The following is a 20009-nucleotide window of genomic DNA, read 5'->3' on the forward strand; positions in this document are numbered from 1 at the left end:
CTCTATAGATTTGGCACAAGCTGTGTACTCGATAGAAAGACAATCTTATAAACATTAAGCAGACCTACTAGTCGAGTGCATATCAAATGGTAAAGACTAACCTTTCTTAGATTGGGAAAGCTTTTTCAGCTTCCCTTCAAGAGCTGTCTTCTCAGATGAGAGCGTCTTAACCCTCTCCTTGAGAGCATTTAACTCTGTCTCATCTGGCATCTGGACACCCTTTCATCCCAGTGCCTCCTGCAAAACAAAAAGATCAGTATACTACTCGATCTACTATAAAAGTACTCGAAGCATTCGACTACTTACCTCCAGCAGCTTAAAAGCATGCTCCACCTTCTCTCGCGACAAGTCACTTCCCGATGTGACTTGGGAAGTACTCGCCACAACAACAGCCTTCTTGGGCACTTCTTCAATCCTTCCTACAATATTCCCCGTGTTTTGGGAATCTAAAGGAAGAACACGCTACTTAATTACATTAAGAGCAAGCAAAAGGATACCTTTTTACAAGGCACTACAAGCTTACCTACAGGGGTCTCCGCAGGCTGTTTATCATCGCCTCCCTCAGGAAGCTTCTCGCCTTCTCCTTCTCCTTCTCCTGGAAGCTTGATGCTTCCACCATCCTTTGGGATCACCTTATTGGCCCTCTCAGGATTGAGCAATGGAGAATCTAGAAGCATACTATTGGCCATCACCTCTGCATCATAAGCACTCATCTCAGGAGTACTCGGGGGCTTATCCAGCCCCGGCTGAGAATCCGAGTGGCTCTCAGCTCCCACGTCCTCTCCCAGAACCGCATCTCTGCAAAGACAAAGTAGTTACAAACTACTAGATTCAAAACAGATCCTATACATACAAGTTCTAAAGAACTTACGCAGGAGCTCTTATTAGGGCAAACCCCTTGATGCCAAATTTGCGGGCAGGCTTTGCGATCACGGCCAGCTTACCCGCATCGACGGTCTTATTTACATCGGAACTACTCGCCGAATGAGTAGCCCCGATCCCACTCGATGGGTCCACTGTTGTTGAGGGGACTATCTGTTCCATCGCAGCATCATCCCCAGATGCTGAGGTCTGTGGCACCTTAGCCGCCGGACTGAGAAAAGCAAAAACACAAATCAAAACTTGCAAATCGACAACTAGAAAGTACTCGATTGCAAAATAACTAGCTACTTACCTTGCGCTAGTAGTATGGGAGGAGCTGCTACGCTTCCTCACTGCTGACCGAGTACTCCTTAGGCGCTCGGTCTGGGCATCAACACTTGGAGTAGGGCTGTGCTCCCCATCACTCCTTTCCCCAGACGCTGCCTCATCTGCACAACCAAGTCTAGATATTAGTACTGTTTATATGAAATCTCATATGAGCATACTAAAATTTGATTAACAGATTGAGGAAATTAGAATAACAAAAGGGCGAATAAATGCCTGGTAGCGAAGGACTACTCTTAAAGTGATCTACGTCCTCCTACAGAAAGCAAATCCTATCAAATTTACACTATGGTAAAGTACTCGATTTCTACGAATCGACTACTCTTATCAAGTACCTGCTTCGGCGGATTCGCAGCAGAAAAAGTACAAGGAACAACTGAGATTCTATTTACATTCTTCAGAAGTCGTTGTACCCGATTAAAAACTACATCATTCGAGATCTCTTCCTTCGAGTATCTTGACGGGTCAGTTGTTCCCTGATACTTGAACCCAAGCGATTCCCGAGCCTGCAATGGCTGGATCCTTCTCTTCATCCAGTCAAATACGACTGCCTCTCCAGTTAACAAGTTTTGTCTCAAGACGGCAATCCAATCGAGTAGTTCAGAGATCTGACTCTCGTCGACTGGTTTTTTATTCCACTCGAGCCATTGGATTGGAGGGCCGGGAGTAATGGATGGAAAACTTCTCGACTGGTTCTCGACATAGAACCACTTGGGATTCCATTCGATCACTTTATTACTAAGGTCATAAGGGATATACACTTTATCCTTTCTTTGCCTAAGTTGGAGACCCGCGCCCCCTACTACATCTAAGACGAATCTGTTGGGCTGTGGTTTTAAATGAAAAAGAAAGCGAAAGAGTTCGAAATGGGGCTCGATGCCCAGAAAAACTTCGCATAAATGCATGAAGATGGAAATGTGAATAAAGGAATTTGGGATCAGATGATGCAATTGGATCCTGTAATAGCGCAGGAGTCCAGAAAAGAAAGAAGAGCAAGGAAACCCCAATCCTCGTTCCAAGTATGAGGTAAAAACAATGATTTCCCTCGTATTCTCATACAGATGATCTTTCCCCAAGGCAGGACACCATTGGATAATAGATCTGGGAACTAACAGACCTTGCGACACCAGAGAATCTAAGTCAGATTGAGAACACTTCCTTGTGTTCCAACCCTCATCACGGGTTGGCTCTTCAGCCACACCCTTTCCCTTGGTCGTTTTCTTGGGGGTCATCCGGAAATCTACGGATCGCTTCACGCGCATACACTGGCGGAAACCCTAGGGAGATAGTGGGGAGAAAAGAAAAACAAGAACTTTGGATTTGGGAGCTCGAGAGCGAAAAGACAGATCTGAAGCAGTTTACACAAGTGGCGGCCGGTGGGGTAAAACCTAAGTTACCGCTTCATTTTATAATGGCGCTGGCAACATGGTAAAAATGCACAACAGGGCAAAAGTCCGTTGCAAATCACGGAAAAAATTGGATTTTAAAGAGATATTCCTTTTTTCTAAGATTACATTCTGGAAAAGAAAACACTCACATCCCTAGTCGACTACTCGACACCCTTTTCCTTAACTGGGATTACATTCCAAAACAAGGAAAAGTACTCGACACAGTACAACTACTCGACATTACAACTCGAGTACTTTTTACATAACTTTACAAACGACTCGGGTCTGCACGCACACTTCTTGGCTTCCTGAGAAGCATGCTGCAGCTAGATCGGCCCGAGGCCGTGACAAAGTACAAACTTGTTATTCCCATTTTGGGAATAAAGATATTTGTATTCAGGGAGATAAGCTACAAGAGTATGGAGGCAGATCACAGTAATCACCTCGCAAGTCCTCTTGTAGCATCTTGCAGAGAAATTTCTCTTTCTCCCTGAACACTTTGTGGCAAGATCAAGCTTCCCCGCCAGAGATGTCAGTTATTGGGCACCCATAAATAGGCAACCCCAAGGATGTGACACAACAAGACCCAACCCAGCGACCCCAAATCTGCCTCATTGGACGATGCAAGGACATGATGTCCAGTATGGATCCGATGATAGCACTAGGGATGCAGGAGGAGGCAGTAGAGACTTCTCTTGTCACTCGCAAGTTCTCTTCTAGCATATTTTGTTGGAAGAAACTACATAAAGTCCAGGAGGACAAGAGTAAGAACACCAAGGAAAAGCCATGGTCGCTATACTTTGGTGCTTTTGGCAAAAGCCTCTCCCCTGCCTTTTATAGCCACAAGGAGACTTGCTGAAGGAGAACCCGTGAATCAACAGTGCACGTTTCACGGATGCATTCATGGCAGTATTCACGGACGCAGTCAAAGTTGCAATAATGCTGATTCTCCAAATAGTAACATCTCATGTGAGCACTGAATAAAGAGCCGTACATCCCGGGTTTTATTCCTGAAATTATTTCGGGTGCAGTCAGCGTGGCGGATCCAATTGTATCATTTTCTGGGATTTTACCCGAAAAAGAGGTCTTTTCGGATTCTGGATCTGATGAATCCTGCAAATAATCTGAAGGATAAAATCTGATGCCACAACTTAAATACTTAATTCCAAATCTACGCTCAGGCACTACTCGCAGCAAAAGGGATTTTGATTTAAGGCTCGGGGGCTGCTGGATATAGGCATCAGAGATTTATTTTTCAATTTTTTTGGAAAAAAGTCTGAAGTGATCCTCAGCCTGATTATGCGATTCAACCTAAGGCTCGTGGGCTACTCCATATGGAGCGCGAGTACTTCGCGCGCCATATATGATCAAGATTTTAGAGCTTGAGCACCTCACAGCCTCGAAGCAAACGAAAGTACTTGAAGGACTACTCGACATATCTGAAGGAAGGACCAGAAGCAACCAGAAGGATGTTCTGACTACTTGAAGTACTCGAAGATGCCCAGCCAAGCACTCGATGCCTGCAAGACTCGGCTACGAAGAGCTTGGGAGCTTCTCAGACCCGGGACAGCGGGACTGCTTATAGACATAGAATATTCTAGAGTAAGAGATAGCTCATGGATATACCTTACCTCTTTTGTAACTACCCGAATAGGCATAGAACTAGCTGCAGTACAAAGGAAACTACCCGATTGTGTTGTAGTAGGACTCCAACTATACTCGGCTAGGACTTTCCATGTAACCCTGTCCCCCTGGATATATAAGGGCGGGCAAGGACCCCCTCCAAACAATCATCAACACCTAAGGCAATACAAACCACACAGGACGTAGGGTATTACGCAAACTCGCGGCCCGAACCTGTCTAAATCTTTGTGTTCCTTGTACCATCGAGTTCTAGAGCAGTCGATCCCTACCTACAAACCCTACTGCTAAGGGTATCCCTGAGCAGGCTTGGCGGTAAACATCGACAAGCACTACTATCATTGGCCAAGGGTTACTTTCCTAATGACTTATCAATCATGTTTTGGATAGTAGCAAGCATCTTTTCCTGACCATCAACCATTAATTGAGTAAATTGCTCCAAAATAGCAGGCGATGCTGAAGTACTTACATTATTATTTGCTTTGACTTGTTCTTCTTCATCCGAAAGAATGACCACCTCCTTGTCCTTGGAGACTTCACCCTTCCGGTTCCTGGAGAAGTGAGATAAGAACCACCGACGCTTCTCTTCGATTTCTTTCTCTTTGCGCCGTTGGTTCTCCTCTTCGCACTCCTTGATGAAGGCTTCATAAACTTGACGATCTTCAGCCGAAAATTCATCATCAGACGGCCTAACAATGTTGCTGGCATCAACGTCACCACTTGACAGTTTCACCATGGTAGTAGATGGAGTAGATTAGATCATTTTTTTTAATTAACCAAGATCTTTCTTCCCAGCGGAGTCGCCAAAATATGTTGGTGCAAATCTATAGCCAACACACGAACGCGCTTGATCGCGCGGTGAGCGACGGCACAATTGCAGCCCCAATGCTCAGATCAGTCGGGGCAAACCGGTCAGACCAGTTTGCCGGTGTAGAACGGCGAAGTCCGACGAACGCTTGCCCGGGAGAGACCCCGTCAGGGCAGACGCGCGTAGGGTTGTTCTAGGATCGGCAGGCCACCTAGAACGCCTTCAGACATCGCGGAGACGCAAGAAGAACAACAGATGGAGATTGGAAGAGCTAGGGTTTGAGGAAGACGAAAAACAATGCAAAGTAACGAAAAGTAATAGATTGATATGTTTTGATCGATTGGATATACTCAATCGGCCATGGCCCTTTATATTTATAGGGAGGGGAGGTCTTACCCCATCAGGAGTCTAATTCCATACAAATTACGCATCAAAATACAACTCCAATCTCGGATTGTGCAGTTTAGACCGGTCTGACCGGTCTACCGGACCGGTCTGACCGGTCCGACCCAGTGTCAAATTTTCCAGAGGCCATAACGCTCTCCTCCGAACTCCAAATTAGGCGTTCTATATATGCATTTCGATCGTCTCGACGAGAGCTACGCAATGGTGAAGTCCAATTTGCATTTTGACAAAGTCACCTTGACCGTCAGACCGGTTTGTGCATACCGGTCTGACCGGCCTGCAGAGTCTGTCAATTTCGGTCATCAACAATTAGTTCTTGTGCTAGGAATAGTAACATTTTGACTGTTAATTACGGTGTCAAACAAAGCCAATTTGCAAAACCAACTTTAAAATCCCTGCGCTATGAACCCTGAAGAATCTAACGAGGCCTTTGACCGCGTGATTAGAGGATGGTTACTGAAGCATCATTGTAGTCAATTATTGATTAATTACCATCATTAGATTCGTCGCGAAAAGTTACATCAATCTCTGAAAAAGTTTTGCAAATAGGCTTTATTTAGTACTCCATGCATACGAGATTCCTTTTTTGGGAAACGTGCATGCTAGGATTGTAGCGCGATCCAAACAAGGCCTATATATATTATCAAATAGTAGTATTGTGCACTGTAAAAAGCCTCTTATGATGCATCATATGGCAGAGACTCATCGTTGCCTCTTCCCTGCAGAGATTGCAACAAAATCCAGGGAGAGGCGTGGGCGAGGGAGGGGTGCTGGAGGGGCGAATTGGAGGCAAGGGCGTAGGCACAAGGCGAGATGGCGAGGAAGGCCCGCTCGGCAAAGATACCGAGCGCGGGGGCTGGGATGCCGAGGGGAGCAGTGTGAAGATATTGTTGGATGCTGGGATTTTTTTTACTATCCAATTTCTTTTATAGAATCTCTTGGAGATGCATTTAATGAGAAAACGTCTACACTCTGAAATACTCCCTACAGGTTGGTAAAGAAAATCATTTCGGACATCGACACGATCTCCAACAGCAACTTAGACCACTATCTTTTTGCTATGAAAAATATAAAGTATAGTCAATATATACTTTTACAAAACTACATTTTAAAATGAATCTATTTACATCGCTTTCATATTTTCAAACTCAACCCAAAAGAATTTATTCATAGTCAAAGTTTAAAATGTTTAACTTAAGACAAACTCAAAACGACTTCCTTTACCAACATAGAGGGATGACGATCCAAATTACAATTGTTATACATAGTTTAGAATTCTGACTTAGAAGCTACTCCTTCGAATATTTTGGCAAAAAATGTATATTCCTTAACATAAAAAGCATGGGATTATAAATGAAGTTTACAATCTCTAAACTAAAGCAATGGCTATGTGTTGACTGGTTCCATTCTTCTCGTTGCGATAATGCGATCCAATATCACTCAAAAAAGAGTAAAATGCACTGGGGGTCCTTAAACTAGTTGAGCTGTTCTGTTTAGGTCCATGAACTTCGAAAATGCATTTTTAGGTCCACGATCTATTCAAGAGTGTCACTTGAGATCCAAAACGCCTCTGACCAGCGTTGACCGCCTACGCGTGTGCCTCACCGGCGATGCAAGAGCCGGCCACCACCGCCATGGCCACCGCACACAGCAGCTCGCCGCCATGGCCCTGCGCACAGCAGCTCGCCGTCGCCGATCGCCGTGACGCCACAACCGCGCACGAGGGAGAGGGAAAAGGGGGAGGAAGCTGCCGCCCGACGAGGACTCCATGCCGGGGCTGGAGCTCGCCCACTGCCCCGACGATGCGGGCGGTGCGGGCCCGCGGCGCACGCGGCGGAGGGAGCAGGTGATGGCGCCGTCGGGGGTGGGGCCCTGCTCCTCCGCCTTCGCAAGGCCCGCCGTCGGGGGCCCCTGCTCCTCTGCGACCACCTGTGCTCTCCCGGCGTGGCCACCTTTGTTGGGGCGTGGGAGATGTCGGCTGGCTCGGGCGAGCTCAGCCATAGCGCGGGACACCCAGAGCTCGAGCCCTCGCCGGCGCACATAGGAGAGGGAGCGGCGGAGCTCGAGCCCTTCACCGTCGTCGCGCGCTCCTCCGGCCGCCCCTGCTCTGCCGCCTCCACGCCGCACCATATGGCTCCTCCGCCTCCGCATAGGCTTCCCCACCCTGGCCGCCCGCAGCGCCGCGCCGGCCGCCCACCCCACCGCGCGCAGATCTGGCCGGCGAGTCGGAGCATGAAGGGGAGATGAGGGCGAGCCAGCAGAGCATGCGGGGCGGCCAACGGTCACGTTGGATCGGACGTGGCGGTCCACGTAGGCAGTCAACACTAGTCAGAGGCATTTTGGACCTCAAGTGACACACTTGAATAGATCGTGGACCTAAAAATGCATTTTTATAGTTTATGGACCTAAATAGAACAGGTCAACTAGTTTAAAGACCCCAATGCATTTTACTCCTAAAAAAATGTGGAAATGTTTCAAAAGAGGGTGTGATGGAAGTAACTAGGATGATGCAGCACAGCTAACTTGGTACTCCAAGGATTGAGCTTTCGCACCCTCCCGTTCCCCTTCTACAGTAACTGAGAGAGGCGACAGGCGGGCAGCGACGTTTCCGGCGTCGATCCACTCGTTCCTCTTCCCTCCGGTGGCCCTCCGGCGCCGGGTTGGGGGAGGAACGGGCGGATCGATGGCCGACAGTGTATAGCTACTAGTTTAGGTTGTGTACTAGTAGGCTAAGGTTCCGATGATGTCGTCGGTGGCGGCGTCATGTCGGCTTCTTTTCCCCGGTGGTAGAGACGGCGATGACGGCGGAATCCAGGTCATCTCCGGCGATACTGTCGGGTGGATTTTGGTTCTCCGGGTCTCCGGTGCACTTGTACCTGTTCCTTGGTTCTTTTAATATGATGCTTCCCTTTTCGCAAAAAAAAAGAAGTAACTAGGACGATGCTATCGAAAACGAAGTCAAAATAGAAGCACAAAATATTAAGACTCAAAATAGAATAATCTCTTCTTCTCTCCAATGGAAACACAATAGCACCTTACTGGCACCCTGCAGCGATGGAGTTATTAGCGGGGCCATGACTCTCCTTATGTTCCACATACACACTCTTGTGTGTGTACATACATGTTGCCGGTGCTGGGATAATGGAGAAGCTGTGCATTGTCAGCACTAGCGGTGAAGCTAGAACTAAATTGACCGTGGTGTACCTCAGAATTTGCATATTTTTTTAGGAATACATGGTGATTTTGAGTCTAGTTAAAAAATTTCTTATCCTATGCCAATGCACCAGGGAAGCACGGCGTGGCTTCGCTCCTGATTATCACTGGACACTGGTGCCGCTGCCTAGCCTTGTCTTGATAAGAGTATAAGACTAACATTCTCAAACAATTGCGTTGTAGGACTGCTGCTAGAAAAATTTAAAATTACTTGTCCCATTAACATTTTGTGGCTTCCGTTGCTTAGTTGAGTTCTAGCTTTTCAAGATAAATAATCTTTTGTGTTTTCAAACGAAGTACTTTGATAGAAATTAAGAGCTCTTTTCGCCCAAAAGTTTAGGTGAATTTTGGCCAACAAATCAACCATTTATGACCGGAGGAGGTATAAGCTATTAGACAGGTCGAGGTAAGCGATCCGCTCGTCTGGCAAAGCAAGATTTGACGTTAGGAACTAGAGAAAATTGCCAATTTGACATCAGAAAAAAAGAACCTTGCCTATTTGACATCCAATCTTCATTTCTTACCTATATGTCCCCAAATCCATTTTTCCTTGCCAATTTGACACCACCGTGATCTTCTGCGTTAGAATCCCGATCGGCCCACACATCAATCCCTCTTCCTTTCTCATCTCTGTTGGATCCCAGTTCACGGACACCAGCAGCTCGTCCCAGTTCCCGCGCCCGCCGCGTGCTCTGCCGCGCGACCAAACATGGCACGCACCAGCACCGCCACCGCGGCCGGCCCGCCCCCGACCCCGGCGACCACGGCGTCGCGCCCGCCCTCGGCACGGCACAGCTACTCCACGGCCACCAGAGTGCGCTCGGGTTCCCTGGCGGCGGCGCCGCCCTCCGCCACGCGCCGCCCTCTCACGCTCCTTGGGCAGGCACAGCACGAAGAGGCCCTGGATCCCGACGCGTACAGCGCACGCGCGAGCCTTCTCCTCCACCAGCGCCACCAGGCCCTCCATGACCCCCTTGGCGGCGCTCAGCGCCGGCCGGGAGCCCACGTCCGATGCCGACGCGGCGGCCTCGACGACGGCGCCTGTGTTGACCCAGGCCTCCAGCGGGCCGGTAGCGGCGAGCACCTTGTCGAGCCTGGCCACCCGCTCCTCCCGGCCCACCACCTCGGCGGCCTCAAACTCCACGACCGGCCGGCCAAGCGCCCCGACCGCGACGCCCCTCGCCACCGACGGCCATGGCGCAGGAGCTGCCTCCTCCGCCTGCCCCTCAACGACGGCGGCAACGGACAAGAGGCACCTCCCTCTGAGCCCAGCAGCCCCGAGCCAGCGCGCGGCGACGTCGAGTGCGTGCGGGGCTGGGGTGGGGGCGGAGTCCCCCGTCGGCCCCAAATAGGAAGAGCCACAGCGTGCGGCGCGGGGCCAGGTCGCGGCGGCGCATCCGCAGGAACTGCGGGGTGGCGGTAAGGTCCCTCCAGCGGCGGCACACACACCGCGCTGCTAGGAGTGAAGGCAGCGGTAGCCGGCGCAGCACCATCTACATGACGTCGTCCGGGAGCACCGCCATGGACGGAGCGAAGGGCCCTTCTTCCACGCAAAGCACTGGGGCGGGGCGGCGCTGTCGGGGGTCGCCCGGGGCACGCCGGCGCAGGGGTGTGGCGGTGGGGTCCACCTCGTCGTAGGCACTGATGCGGTAGGTGTTGATGGCACCGAGGCGCAGGCGGAGGAGGCAGCTCCTGCGCTGGTGTCCGGGATCCAATGGAGAGAGCAGAAAGGAAGTGTCTGTTTGGATGGATGGACGAGTCCATCCGGGTTGGGTCGAACCCCTTTTTGCGTTGCTTGGATGGAGGGCGGGAGTGTTGGAGCGGTCCCGTGGGTGGAATATTCCTCGTAGATGCGAGTTCACCCCGTCCCTCCAAAACTGGCGAACGGAGTGAACCCAGTTTTCTCCATCGCGAGCACCGTGTCCTCCATCTTCTCCACGTGGGCTGACAGCGGACGTTGGCTTCAGCGCGCCGACCTCCGGCCTAGTGGCCGACCTCTGCCCCCGCGAGCTAGAGGCGAGCATGGCTGAGGGAGGGTGCGGCCACCGCACGAGCGGAGGAGGGCGCGTGGATCCGGCGGCGGCGGGGCTGCCCCGCGGTGGCGGGCTCGCAGAGGGAGGACGCCAGCCATCGCGCGAGCGGAGGAGGGCGCCGGCGGGCGCATGGATTCGGAGGCGGAGCTTTCCTGTCTCTCTCTCTCCCGTCTCTCTCCCGTCTCTTTCTTGTCTCTCTCCCCAAAATTCGCCGCGGGTGGGCATGGTCCGGGCTGCCTTCGCCGCGAAACGAGGTCGCCGGGCGCAGGCGAGGCGCCTCCACCGCGAAGCCGTCCGCGCCGCCACGCCGCGAGTCCGCCGTGGACGCCGCCTCTGGTGCCACCTCCGCCACAAGGGCGAGACGCCGCGAGGCTCTCCATGCCGCCACGCCGCGAGTCTGCCGCGGACGCCGCATCCGGCCTCTGCTTCGCACGCCTCCCCGACCGTGAACCACGACAAGCTGCGCGGCCGCTCGGTCCATGCCTCTGTCGACGAGACGAGATGTAGAAGAAGAGAGGGGCACAAATGAATTAGAAGCTCTTCTTTGGGTCCTGATGCAAAACGCCAGAGAGAAAGGTTTGCTGATATAGGCTTCGTTGATTTTTGAAAAGTTCAACGGTCCTGATGCAAAAACGCCAAATAAAACGGTGTTATCATGTCATCCAACCCGTATTCCCATTTTCTTCAACCAAACATAAGATGGGTTCACTCCGTCCCCAAAATCAGAGGTGTAACCAAGCAGATGGATGGGTCGGCTCCATCCCCAAAATGAGGGTTGGATCCAACCCAACCCATTGATCCCGCAACCAAACAGATGGTGTGGGCCACCCGGGATTCTAACGGCGATAACTAACAGAAGGTCACCGTGGTGTCAAATTGGCAAAGAAAAATGGATTTGAGGACATATATGTAAGAAATGAAGATTGGATGTCAAATAGGCAAAGTTCATTTTTTTCTGATGTCAAATTGGCAATTTTCTCTAGGAACTGTAGCAAGCTCTCTCAAGGGCTATATTTTTCACCATCAGCTTGCCCTCTTTTTAATATATCTAGCTTGGAAAGCTTGCTAAGGAACCTGTAAATTGTGATTGGTTGGATGCCAATTCTTGCCAAGCCAAAATCATGGCAAGCTAATATATTGGCTTACCAAAATCAGGCCATGCCAAAGTATTGGCAAAAAAAATTTAGATACTCATTTTGTTTAGTACCAACCAATACTCTCTTCTCTTGTAAGGTTTAAAATGTTTCAGTAAGTTGCCAAGATTTTGGTTACAATGATCAATTCTATGCATGAATCAATTGATAGTCAAATTTTATTGCTATACCTTGATTTTGGTATGGTAAAAATTGGTAGCAAATCAAGCAGGCTATCAGTGTCACCCTATAGTGGTTTTCCATAAAATCTGGTTAAAATCCGTCCATGAAGAAAACGGCACTGGAATGCTCTAGTAGCATTGTATTAGTACCATCCCATCGAGAAGGATAAAGCATTGCCCATTCCGGCACTCGGCATCCGGCAACACACTTACACTGCACTGCTCGACTTGGGTGATCAATGGTTGATTCGCAACTATTCTGATCCGGAAGCATGACGCGGCTCCATTGGTTTTTCCTGAGCTGATCTGGGGCCTGATTGGTTTGTTGCCAAAAAATTGGCATGCCACAGTTTTGGCAAGCCAAAATCTAGACAAAAAATTTTGCCACCATTTTGGTAGAAAAAATATGAGATGTGGACATCTTTTGGCTCCAAACTAAGTGATAGCTCAAGAATTGGCAATGCCTCAAATTTGGCATGCCACAATTTTGGTAGCCAAGCAATTAGACCCCTGATCTGAATGAAGTAGGTTTCTAATGGGAAATAAAGATAAAGCAGAGGATGGAGGAGCAGCAGCACCAGACTGCTCTAGAGCAGCGTGCTCCCCTTCTAGAGGAGTAGGAGTAGTTTCTATGCTGAAACAACGAAAAATAAATAAATTATCCACGACATGTAAAGCAAAATACTACCTCCGTCCCAAAATATAAGTATTTATTGACTTTTGCTGAACATATTTGACCATTCGTCTTATTCAAAAAATTTAAGAAAAAATAAAAACAATTAAGATATACTTCAAATATATATGATGATAAAACATATTATAACAAAATAAATAATATTTTCATAATTTTTTTGTTGACGAATGGTCAAACATAATCAGCAGAAGTCAACAAATATTTATATTTTGGGGCGGAGATAGTACTAATCTCAACGACCAGAAAAGTCCAGAAAAAATAAGAAGAAAACTCCGGAGTCTTCTCGAGCCGTTCTTGCCTGGCTCCCCGGATCTTCACACCACAGATCAAAGCTTAGAGCACAAGAAGATCAGAGCTAGATCCGACCAAGCACTTCAGCAGATCCACCAGCAGTCCCCGATCCGTGCTCCCCAAACCCCTCCGACAACAATGTCGCTGGTGAGGCGCAACAACGTGTTCGACCCCTTCGCCGACTTCTGGGACCCCTTCGACGTTCTAGAGAGATTGTAGGATCAACCACGGTTTGTATTGATCATGTTGAATAGCTTATATAGGTGTACAACAACGGCTCATGGAGCCAGTACAAGCGCGGAACGCGTAGGCGAGCGCGGTCACGGCGCGAGCCACTGGATGGCGCAGGAGGCGCGGTCGGAGTCTGGCGGTCGTGGGAGGCGAGCAGCGCCTGACCGGCCTCCATCTTGTCATCGTGCTGCATCTGGAGTTCCTCGAGGGCCAAGAAGGAGCGCGCGCTCTGGAAGGTGTGAGGCGGGCGCTTGGAGGTGATCACCGGCTTGACGTGGCGATACTTGGGATTCAGCCCGCGGAGAAGGTTGAGCACTTGGCTCGGCTCCGAGACGGGCTGCCCAATGTCACGGAGCTTGTCGGCGAGGCGCTTGAGGGTGGAGCATTACTCGTCAATGGTGGCATCGCCTTGCACGATGGAGCGCAGTTCGGCCTCAAGGTAGACGGCACGGTGCAGCTCGTTGTCGAGGAAGAGACCCTCGACGTCGCCCCAGAGGGTGAACGTGGAGACGCGCGGCCTGTAGACGATGTCGAAGACAGTCTTGTTGATGGTGGTGTAGATCCAGTTGACGACGGTGTGGTCGATCTGTCGCCACTCGGCAGTGCGTTGGGCGATGGGCGGTGCGGAACGGACGAAGTCATCGAGCCCGAACTTGCTGAGGATGGACTCGAAGAGAACGCGCCACTGCCCATAGTTCGCAGAGCGGATGTTCACCTGCTGCACGACGGCGGCCGGAGCAGGCTGAGGAGCGTCGGGAAGGGGCTCAGAGGAGACGGAGGAGCTGGAGGAGGAGTGCGCCGGCGACGACATGGCGGCGCGTCGCGGCACGCAGGGAGAAGCGGATGCGGAAGCTAGAGAATAGGATCTAGGGTAACTGATACCATGTAGAGAGATTGTAGGATCAATCACGGTTTGTATTGATCACGTTGAACAGTTTATATAGGTGTACAACAACGGCTCATGGAGCTAGTACAAGTGCGGAACGCGCAGGCGAGCGCGGTCACGGCGCGTCGTGGGCGCGGTGGACGCGGTCTGCATGGCGCGCGCGTCGCGGGGCGCGCATGGCGCGCACGGCGCGCACGAGGGCAACGCGGCAATCAGGAGAAGAGCGAGTTCTCGGGCGATGCAGTTAGCCACGCCAACAGACGTCTTCCGCTCCGTGGTGCCCGCGGCATCGACCGACCGCGACACCGCCGCCTTCGCCAGCGCGCGCATCGACTGGAAGGAGACCCCCGAGGCGCACGTCTTCAAGGCCGACCTCCCCGGCATCAAGAAGGAGGAGGTCAAGGTCGAGGTGGACGACGGCAACGTCCTGGTGATCAGTGGCGAGCGCAGTAAGGAGAAGGAGGACAAGAACGACAAGTGGCACCGCGTCGAGCGCAGCAGCGGCAAGTTCCTCCGCCGGTTCCGCCTGCCGGAGAACGCCAAGACGGACCAGGTGAAGGCCGGGCTCGAGAACGGCGTGCTCACGGTCACCGTGCCAAAGGCCGAGGTCAAGAAGCCTGAGGTGAAGGCCATCGAGATCTCTGGCTGAGAGCTTGACCTTCCAGAGGTCGCGCAAGCTATGTCGTACGTGCTCGGGTCACTGTTTGGTCGTCGTGTTCCTGAACCCTGTTCTCTGATGATGTCGTACGTGTTGGTCCTGTTGTGGTCAATGTTGTGCTTGCCGGCTTGCCGCGTCCACCCATGAGCGGCATTGGTATTTGCGTGTTCGTCAGTGGAGTCGTCTTTCGGTGTCATGGTGAATAAATGAAAAATATAAAGAGTTGGATAATTTCCATTTACGTATTTTGCTGAAATTCGGATGTGTAAGATCAATCGGATGCCAAATCAAGCTATATTTCAGCCCATTTTTAGATCAAGTTCAGCTCGATTTAGCCCAATCCGATATTTTATGGCCCAGTCCATTCCTTTCGAAATGAAACATATAAACCCACCAAAAAAACATGCCACATTAAACCGAGTGCGCGAATGGCCTCCCTGCTGCTGTCGTCACCCTCTTTCTTCCGCAACCCAGTTGCAGATCGATGCCACGGACGCCCAGTTCTCCCAGTGCTAAGCTTCGCTGTCTCGCAACTTGCCACGGTTCCCGGCGTGTCGCGGAATAAAGCTCGGCGCGGCGGCTGCGACTGGGCCTCGCCGACGAGGCCGCCGCGCAGAAATATCCCATCCGCGTGCTGGTGCCGCCGTACGAGCTGGCTGGTGCGCTGATGGTGCCGCGCGCACCATCTCTTTCTTACCCACAGCGAGGTGCCGCAAGTCGCGGGCCAGCATGATGGCCGTACGTACAGGGACAACTAGCTCTCACGCTCCGGATATTTGCTTCGATCGATCACTTTCGAGTTCTGAAGGTTTTTTGCAGGTGCTGGCGTCGAATTCGATCGAAAATTCATCGGTTTGTTGATGATTTATTAGCTGAGGAAATATGGTGATCAGGCTTGCAGGTTGCTGTAAGTTTTCGTTGAGGAAAAGATGCTAAGATTTTCAACTGAACAGGTCACACTGGCAGGTTGCTGTCATTAACTTGTCACAACTTATTACAGCATGAAGAAAAATTTGTAGAGACTGGAAGCGCAAGGAAAGACGAAGAAATTAGTGGAGACAGGATTCCAGCTTAGCTGCTTAGGTTTGCTCTTCATTTATCGAGCACAGAACAGACATGGTGTAGCCGTGCAGGCAGGCTTTTTTCTTCTTGTTACATGCGTGCAGGCAGATCCATCACACGGAAAAGTATGCAATACCAAACCAGAGGAGGGGGACGCTTCAGACGGTACGGACGAGAGACCTTACTGCTCATTCAACAGGGCCGTGCCGCGCCGCCCGTGATCGAGCGCGCGCGCCGGCGCGTCAGATCAGCAGGGGCCGGCCTCCGCGGCCATCGTCGGCTCGGCGGCGGCGGTGGCGGCGGCGGCGGCGGCGGCGGCGATGGCCCCGACCTTGGGCACGGTGACTGTGAGCACGCCGGCGTCCATGGCGGCCCTGACGCCGTCGACGGCGGCGTCCCCGGGCAGGTGGAACCTGCCGAGGAACGTGGCGCAGCTGCGCTCGATGTGGTGCCACCTGTCGCTGCGCTCCTCCCGGCGGACGCTGCGCTCCCCGGTGATGACCAGCACGTTGCCCTCGTCCACCTCCACCCTCACCTCCTCCTTCTTCACGCCGGGCGGCAGCGCCGCGCTGAACACGTACGCGCCCGCCGTGTCCCGGCTCTCGATGTAGGTGTTGGCGAACGCCGAGGTGTCGCTCGCCAGCCACGCGTCGGCGGCCACCGCCGTGCCGAAGATGCTGAAGGGGTTCCTCCACGACTCCGGGGCCAGCGTGTCCAACAGCCTTACCAGCGACATCCTCGCAGCCTAGCTAGCTAGCTAGCTAGATCCTCAAGACTCTCTTGGCTGGCAGAGTCTCGAGCAGATGCTGTGGGCTCTAGGCCTCTAGCTTCAAGTGTACGTGTATGCTCGGAGGCTCGGAGCTGCTGCTCTCGGCTAAAGGCCCGGCACGGCTATTTATGGGCGCTTGAAGGTAGGCGTCCGGCATCGTCTCCGTCGAGTGTACTGCCGTACACGTACTATAGTGGTGTGAAAGGGCCAATTTGGTAAATGACTGGCTCGTGATCTGGAGAGCTCCATGGAAGGGGGAGAAAAAAGATGCTGTCGGCGGCCGGTTACCTGCCCGCATCGCCGGCGCCCCATACATCCGTTCCGATCGGCCGCCGACGGTTGCGATCCGCCGGCGGCTCGCCATCCGCCGCTTAATGGCGCGTTGGCGTCAGCGTGTGAACGATGGCTTCGTGGCTCCTTACCTGCAATCGCTGTACGGTTGCCTCCACCCCTTGGGACCACCGATTTGTCCGCACCTCGGCGTCGAGGTGGCCTGGCCGTCACGCACGCTGTGGCCTGCGGTTGCCTTGTTGGTGCCGGTGTCCGTGTCGCCGCCGCCGTACCGGCGCGCCGGGAAAGTCCCGGTGATGCGAGAGTTTGGCTGCGGGGTCCTTGTCCGGCAGTTAGGGCTCGACGGACGACCCGTTCACACTCTCCCCGGGTCTTATCTTATGCGCACGGCCACGTGCGCCTCTGAATCAAGACTCGAGGAAAAGTAACAGCAGGCTGAGTCATTAGGTGTAATCTTGTTGTCTTCTGACTGATGATTTATTTGTAAATTATTGAGGTGCTCTGGAATTCTCAGAGATGAAACAAATTTGACCGTTGATTGATGAAGTTGGACTTTTGAAACAGAGGAGAAGCTTATGTGATCAAATCTATAATACGCACGCCAGGAAGATTAGTTTCAGTATTACAAAAGGCTAAGACAAAGCGCAGAGCTGACGGTACCATGTGTATTACTTTGCAATTACCAAGGACAATGAGAAATTGAGTCACCACATGACACTATTAGATCGACTTTCCGATGCTCGTGTTCAATTTAGTATAGTATATCGTAAGAGGATTTGGACAGTGCAAAAAGTTGTACTTAAACACCATGATTACTTTGTTAGTCCAAACAGGATGCACAAGAGGCGTGCGTCTAAATTATATACGAGGGACTTTCGGGAATTTAAGAGATAAGTTTCACTGCCTTATATTGTTACATATTGATGAGGGGCCAACCAAGGTTATGCCTATGCAATCTGATTATGAAGCAACAATTGTATACTCGATAATGCAAATAAACCCTTCTTTCAAAAAGTACTAATCCATTGCTATGTATACACATTTTAAAAAATTACAAATTGCTAGAAAAATGGCAACCATCTTGTATATTGTGCAAGCGTGCCCTCGAGTTTTTAGTGTAAATGAGGTTTTCATTTGGTATCTAAATATATTCTAAGGAGATGGACAAAATATGCGGAAAATGATTTAATTGAGAAGCAAGAAAATGATAAGAAAATTTTAGAAACATATGCTGCATGACTGCATGTATATCTTGAAAAGCGACATCCGGTGTGTTGAAGTATTCAGTGACAAACGGACTTCTCCATGATATGGATAAATTGATTGATAAGGTTGGACTTGGAAGCAGATAATTTGTTCTATAATTAAGCGAGATGCAAGAAAATCCATGAAATTCCCCTAAATTGGAATGATTTTGCCAAAGACATATTAATATGAGATATAATATTGTCTATAGTTCATCGGGTGGTAAAAGATGCAAAGAGTAAGTGTTCAGTAAAAAAAATGCATAGTTATTAAAAAGAAGGAAAAGGGAAGGAAAATAGAAGTGCTCAGATGAAAGATAGTGATACTACACATCGTAGCATGTTTTCCTCCCATTCTATGCTTCTATAGTTATCTTTATTTTTAATCGCCTTTGATTTTATATGCTTGGCTATAGGAGAAGATCTCTATATAATGCAGCGGAAGATAGACATGGAGGAGTTCTGATCCAAAGCAAACTTGTACCTGTACTCGTTTTTCCACAGCCACGTGCGATGCTCAAGTCTCTAGGTGAAGTAACACTGATGAATCTCAAGGTACGTGTAATCTTTTCTTTTCTCTGATTGATTATTTATTGTAGACTCTCGAGCTGTTCTAAGATTTCTAATAAGAGATCATTATGGACGCAAATCTAAGGTTGATTCATTAGGAGGGGGTAGGTGAGTCATCAGTCATCACTGTTTTTGTTAGGCATAAAGCGATGGCTTGACGCTTTGTAATCTTCTGCGCCACGAACCGTTTAGTTTTTTCAAACCTCTGCTGTTCATTTGGCTTACAGAAGATCGTTTGCACATGACCATCTAATAAAAAACGTCCTGAATCACTTGGCGACGTGGCGTTCGTTGGATCGGAGAAGATGCCCGACGCGAGCTAATATCAACGTACCTTTCTAACCCTGCTCGTGTGTCTAAGCACAAACAGTTCTAACCATGCTGAAGTGTCTCTAGCTGGGACTGCACGCACAAGGCCCTGACGAAGCGAAGAGTCCATGAAAGCGAGAGGGGACGCAACCAGGCGAATAATTCAGGTAAGGGTAGGTCTCAGAGCCCCCCGTTTTTTTCCCACCGTGCCGGCCCCGACGGCGTGGCTGTCGGTTGTTTTCGAAGGCGTCAGCCGATGCGTCCTCCGATCAAAGTGACACAGGGGTCAGCCAGGACAAAGGGCTGCAGATTCCCCGAGCCGGGGCCCGGGGAACGTTTTTTGCCACGCAAAACTTGCAGTGCCAGCGACGGGTCATGCACCGTGCCAGTGCCATCGTCCATGAGAGGTGCCGGTCATCAGCACCCAACGCTAGCAGCTGCTAGTTAGCTCGATCCCAAGTTTCTTCCCTAATGAATGCGTCAGTGTACTTTTGATGGGGATCTGTGTTGTTTGGACGACTTTAATCGCTTGCTCTGAGGATCGCTTGGTGGCCGTCAGCCGGGGAGATCGAAGGTGCCATTCTGAATTCATTTTGACAGTACAGGAGTTCCCCTTCCATGTGTACTGTGAAGTTCAGGTTTTCCCTTTTGTTAACCTGAACTGCAAAGTCTATCTCTTTTAGAAGCCACGCGAGGCGATACATGAATTATTACACGTCAGATGTCAGTCAGTTTCCGTGGTACTAATAATTTTTTTCTTAGTGGTGAAGCAATATCATTAGACAAAACTTTGAAATGGATTGGTGATTTGAGGGGCAACCAAAGGATTGCGTTGCGACGATGCAAAAGTTTCTTGGTGTTATTTTATCTGCAACAGATTTTTCTTTGGTATAAACTTGTAAAAAAAACTCCATAAGTCACTACTTTGATATTCAGCCATGAAGAGTTTTTTTTTTGGGAAAATATATAAGTGAAGAGTTTTGTTGCAAATGATC

At 50.4% G+C, this 20009-nt stretch overlaps 2 protein-coding genes across 2 annotated transcripts; one reads left to right on the forward strand and one right to left on the reverse strand.

Moving 5' to 3' along the window:
- The first annotated feature begins 12933 nt into the window (after positions 1 to 12933).
- On the forward strand, positions 12934 to 14948 carry LOC120674079 (16.9 kDa class I heat shock protein 3-like). The gene is made up of 3 exons (XM_039955179.1): positions 12934 to 13209; positions 13921 to 13934; positions 14372 to 14948. The coding sequence occupies exons 1-3, from the start codon at positions 13133 to 13135 to the stop codon at positions 14758 to 14760; spliced, it is 480 nt and encodes a 159-aa protein (XP_039811113.1). The 5' UTR covers positions 12934 to 13132; the 3' UTR covers positions 14761 to 14948.
- A 759-nt stretch (positions 14949 to 15707) lies between these two features.
- On the reverse strand, positions 15708 to 16791 carry LOC120674078 (17.9 kDa heat shock protein 2-like). Its single transcript, XM_039955178.1, has one exon. It carries the CDS (start codon positions 16565 to 16567, stop codon positions 16079 to 16081), a length of 489 nt encoding a protein of 162 aa, XP_039811112.1. The 5' UTR covers positions 16568 to 16791; the 3' UTR covers positions 15708 to 16078.
- Positions 16792 to 20009: the final 3218 nt, after the last annotated feature.

This window comes from Panicum virgatum, chromosome 5N, assembly GCF_016808335.1.
Source record: "Panicum virgatum strain AP13 chromosome 5N, P.virgatum_v5, whole genome shotgun sequence".
NCBI classification, from domain to species: Eukaryota; Viridiplantae; Streptophyta; class Magnoliopsida; order Poales; family Poaceae; genus Panicum; species Panicum virgatum.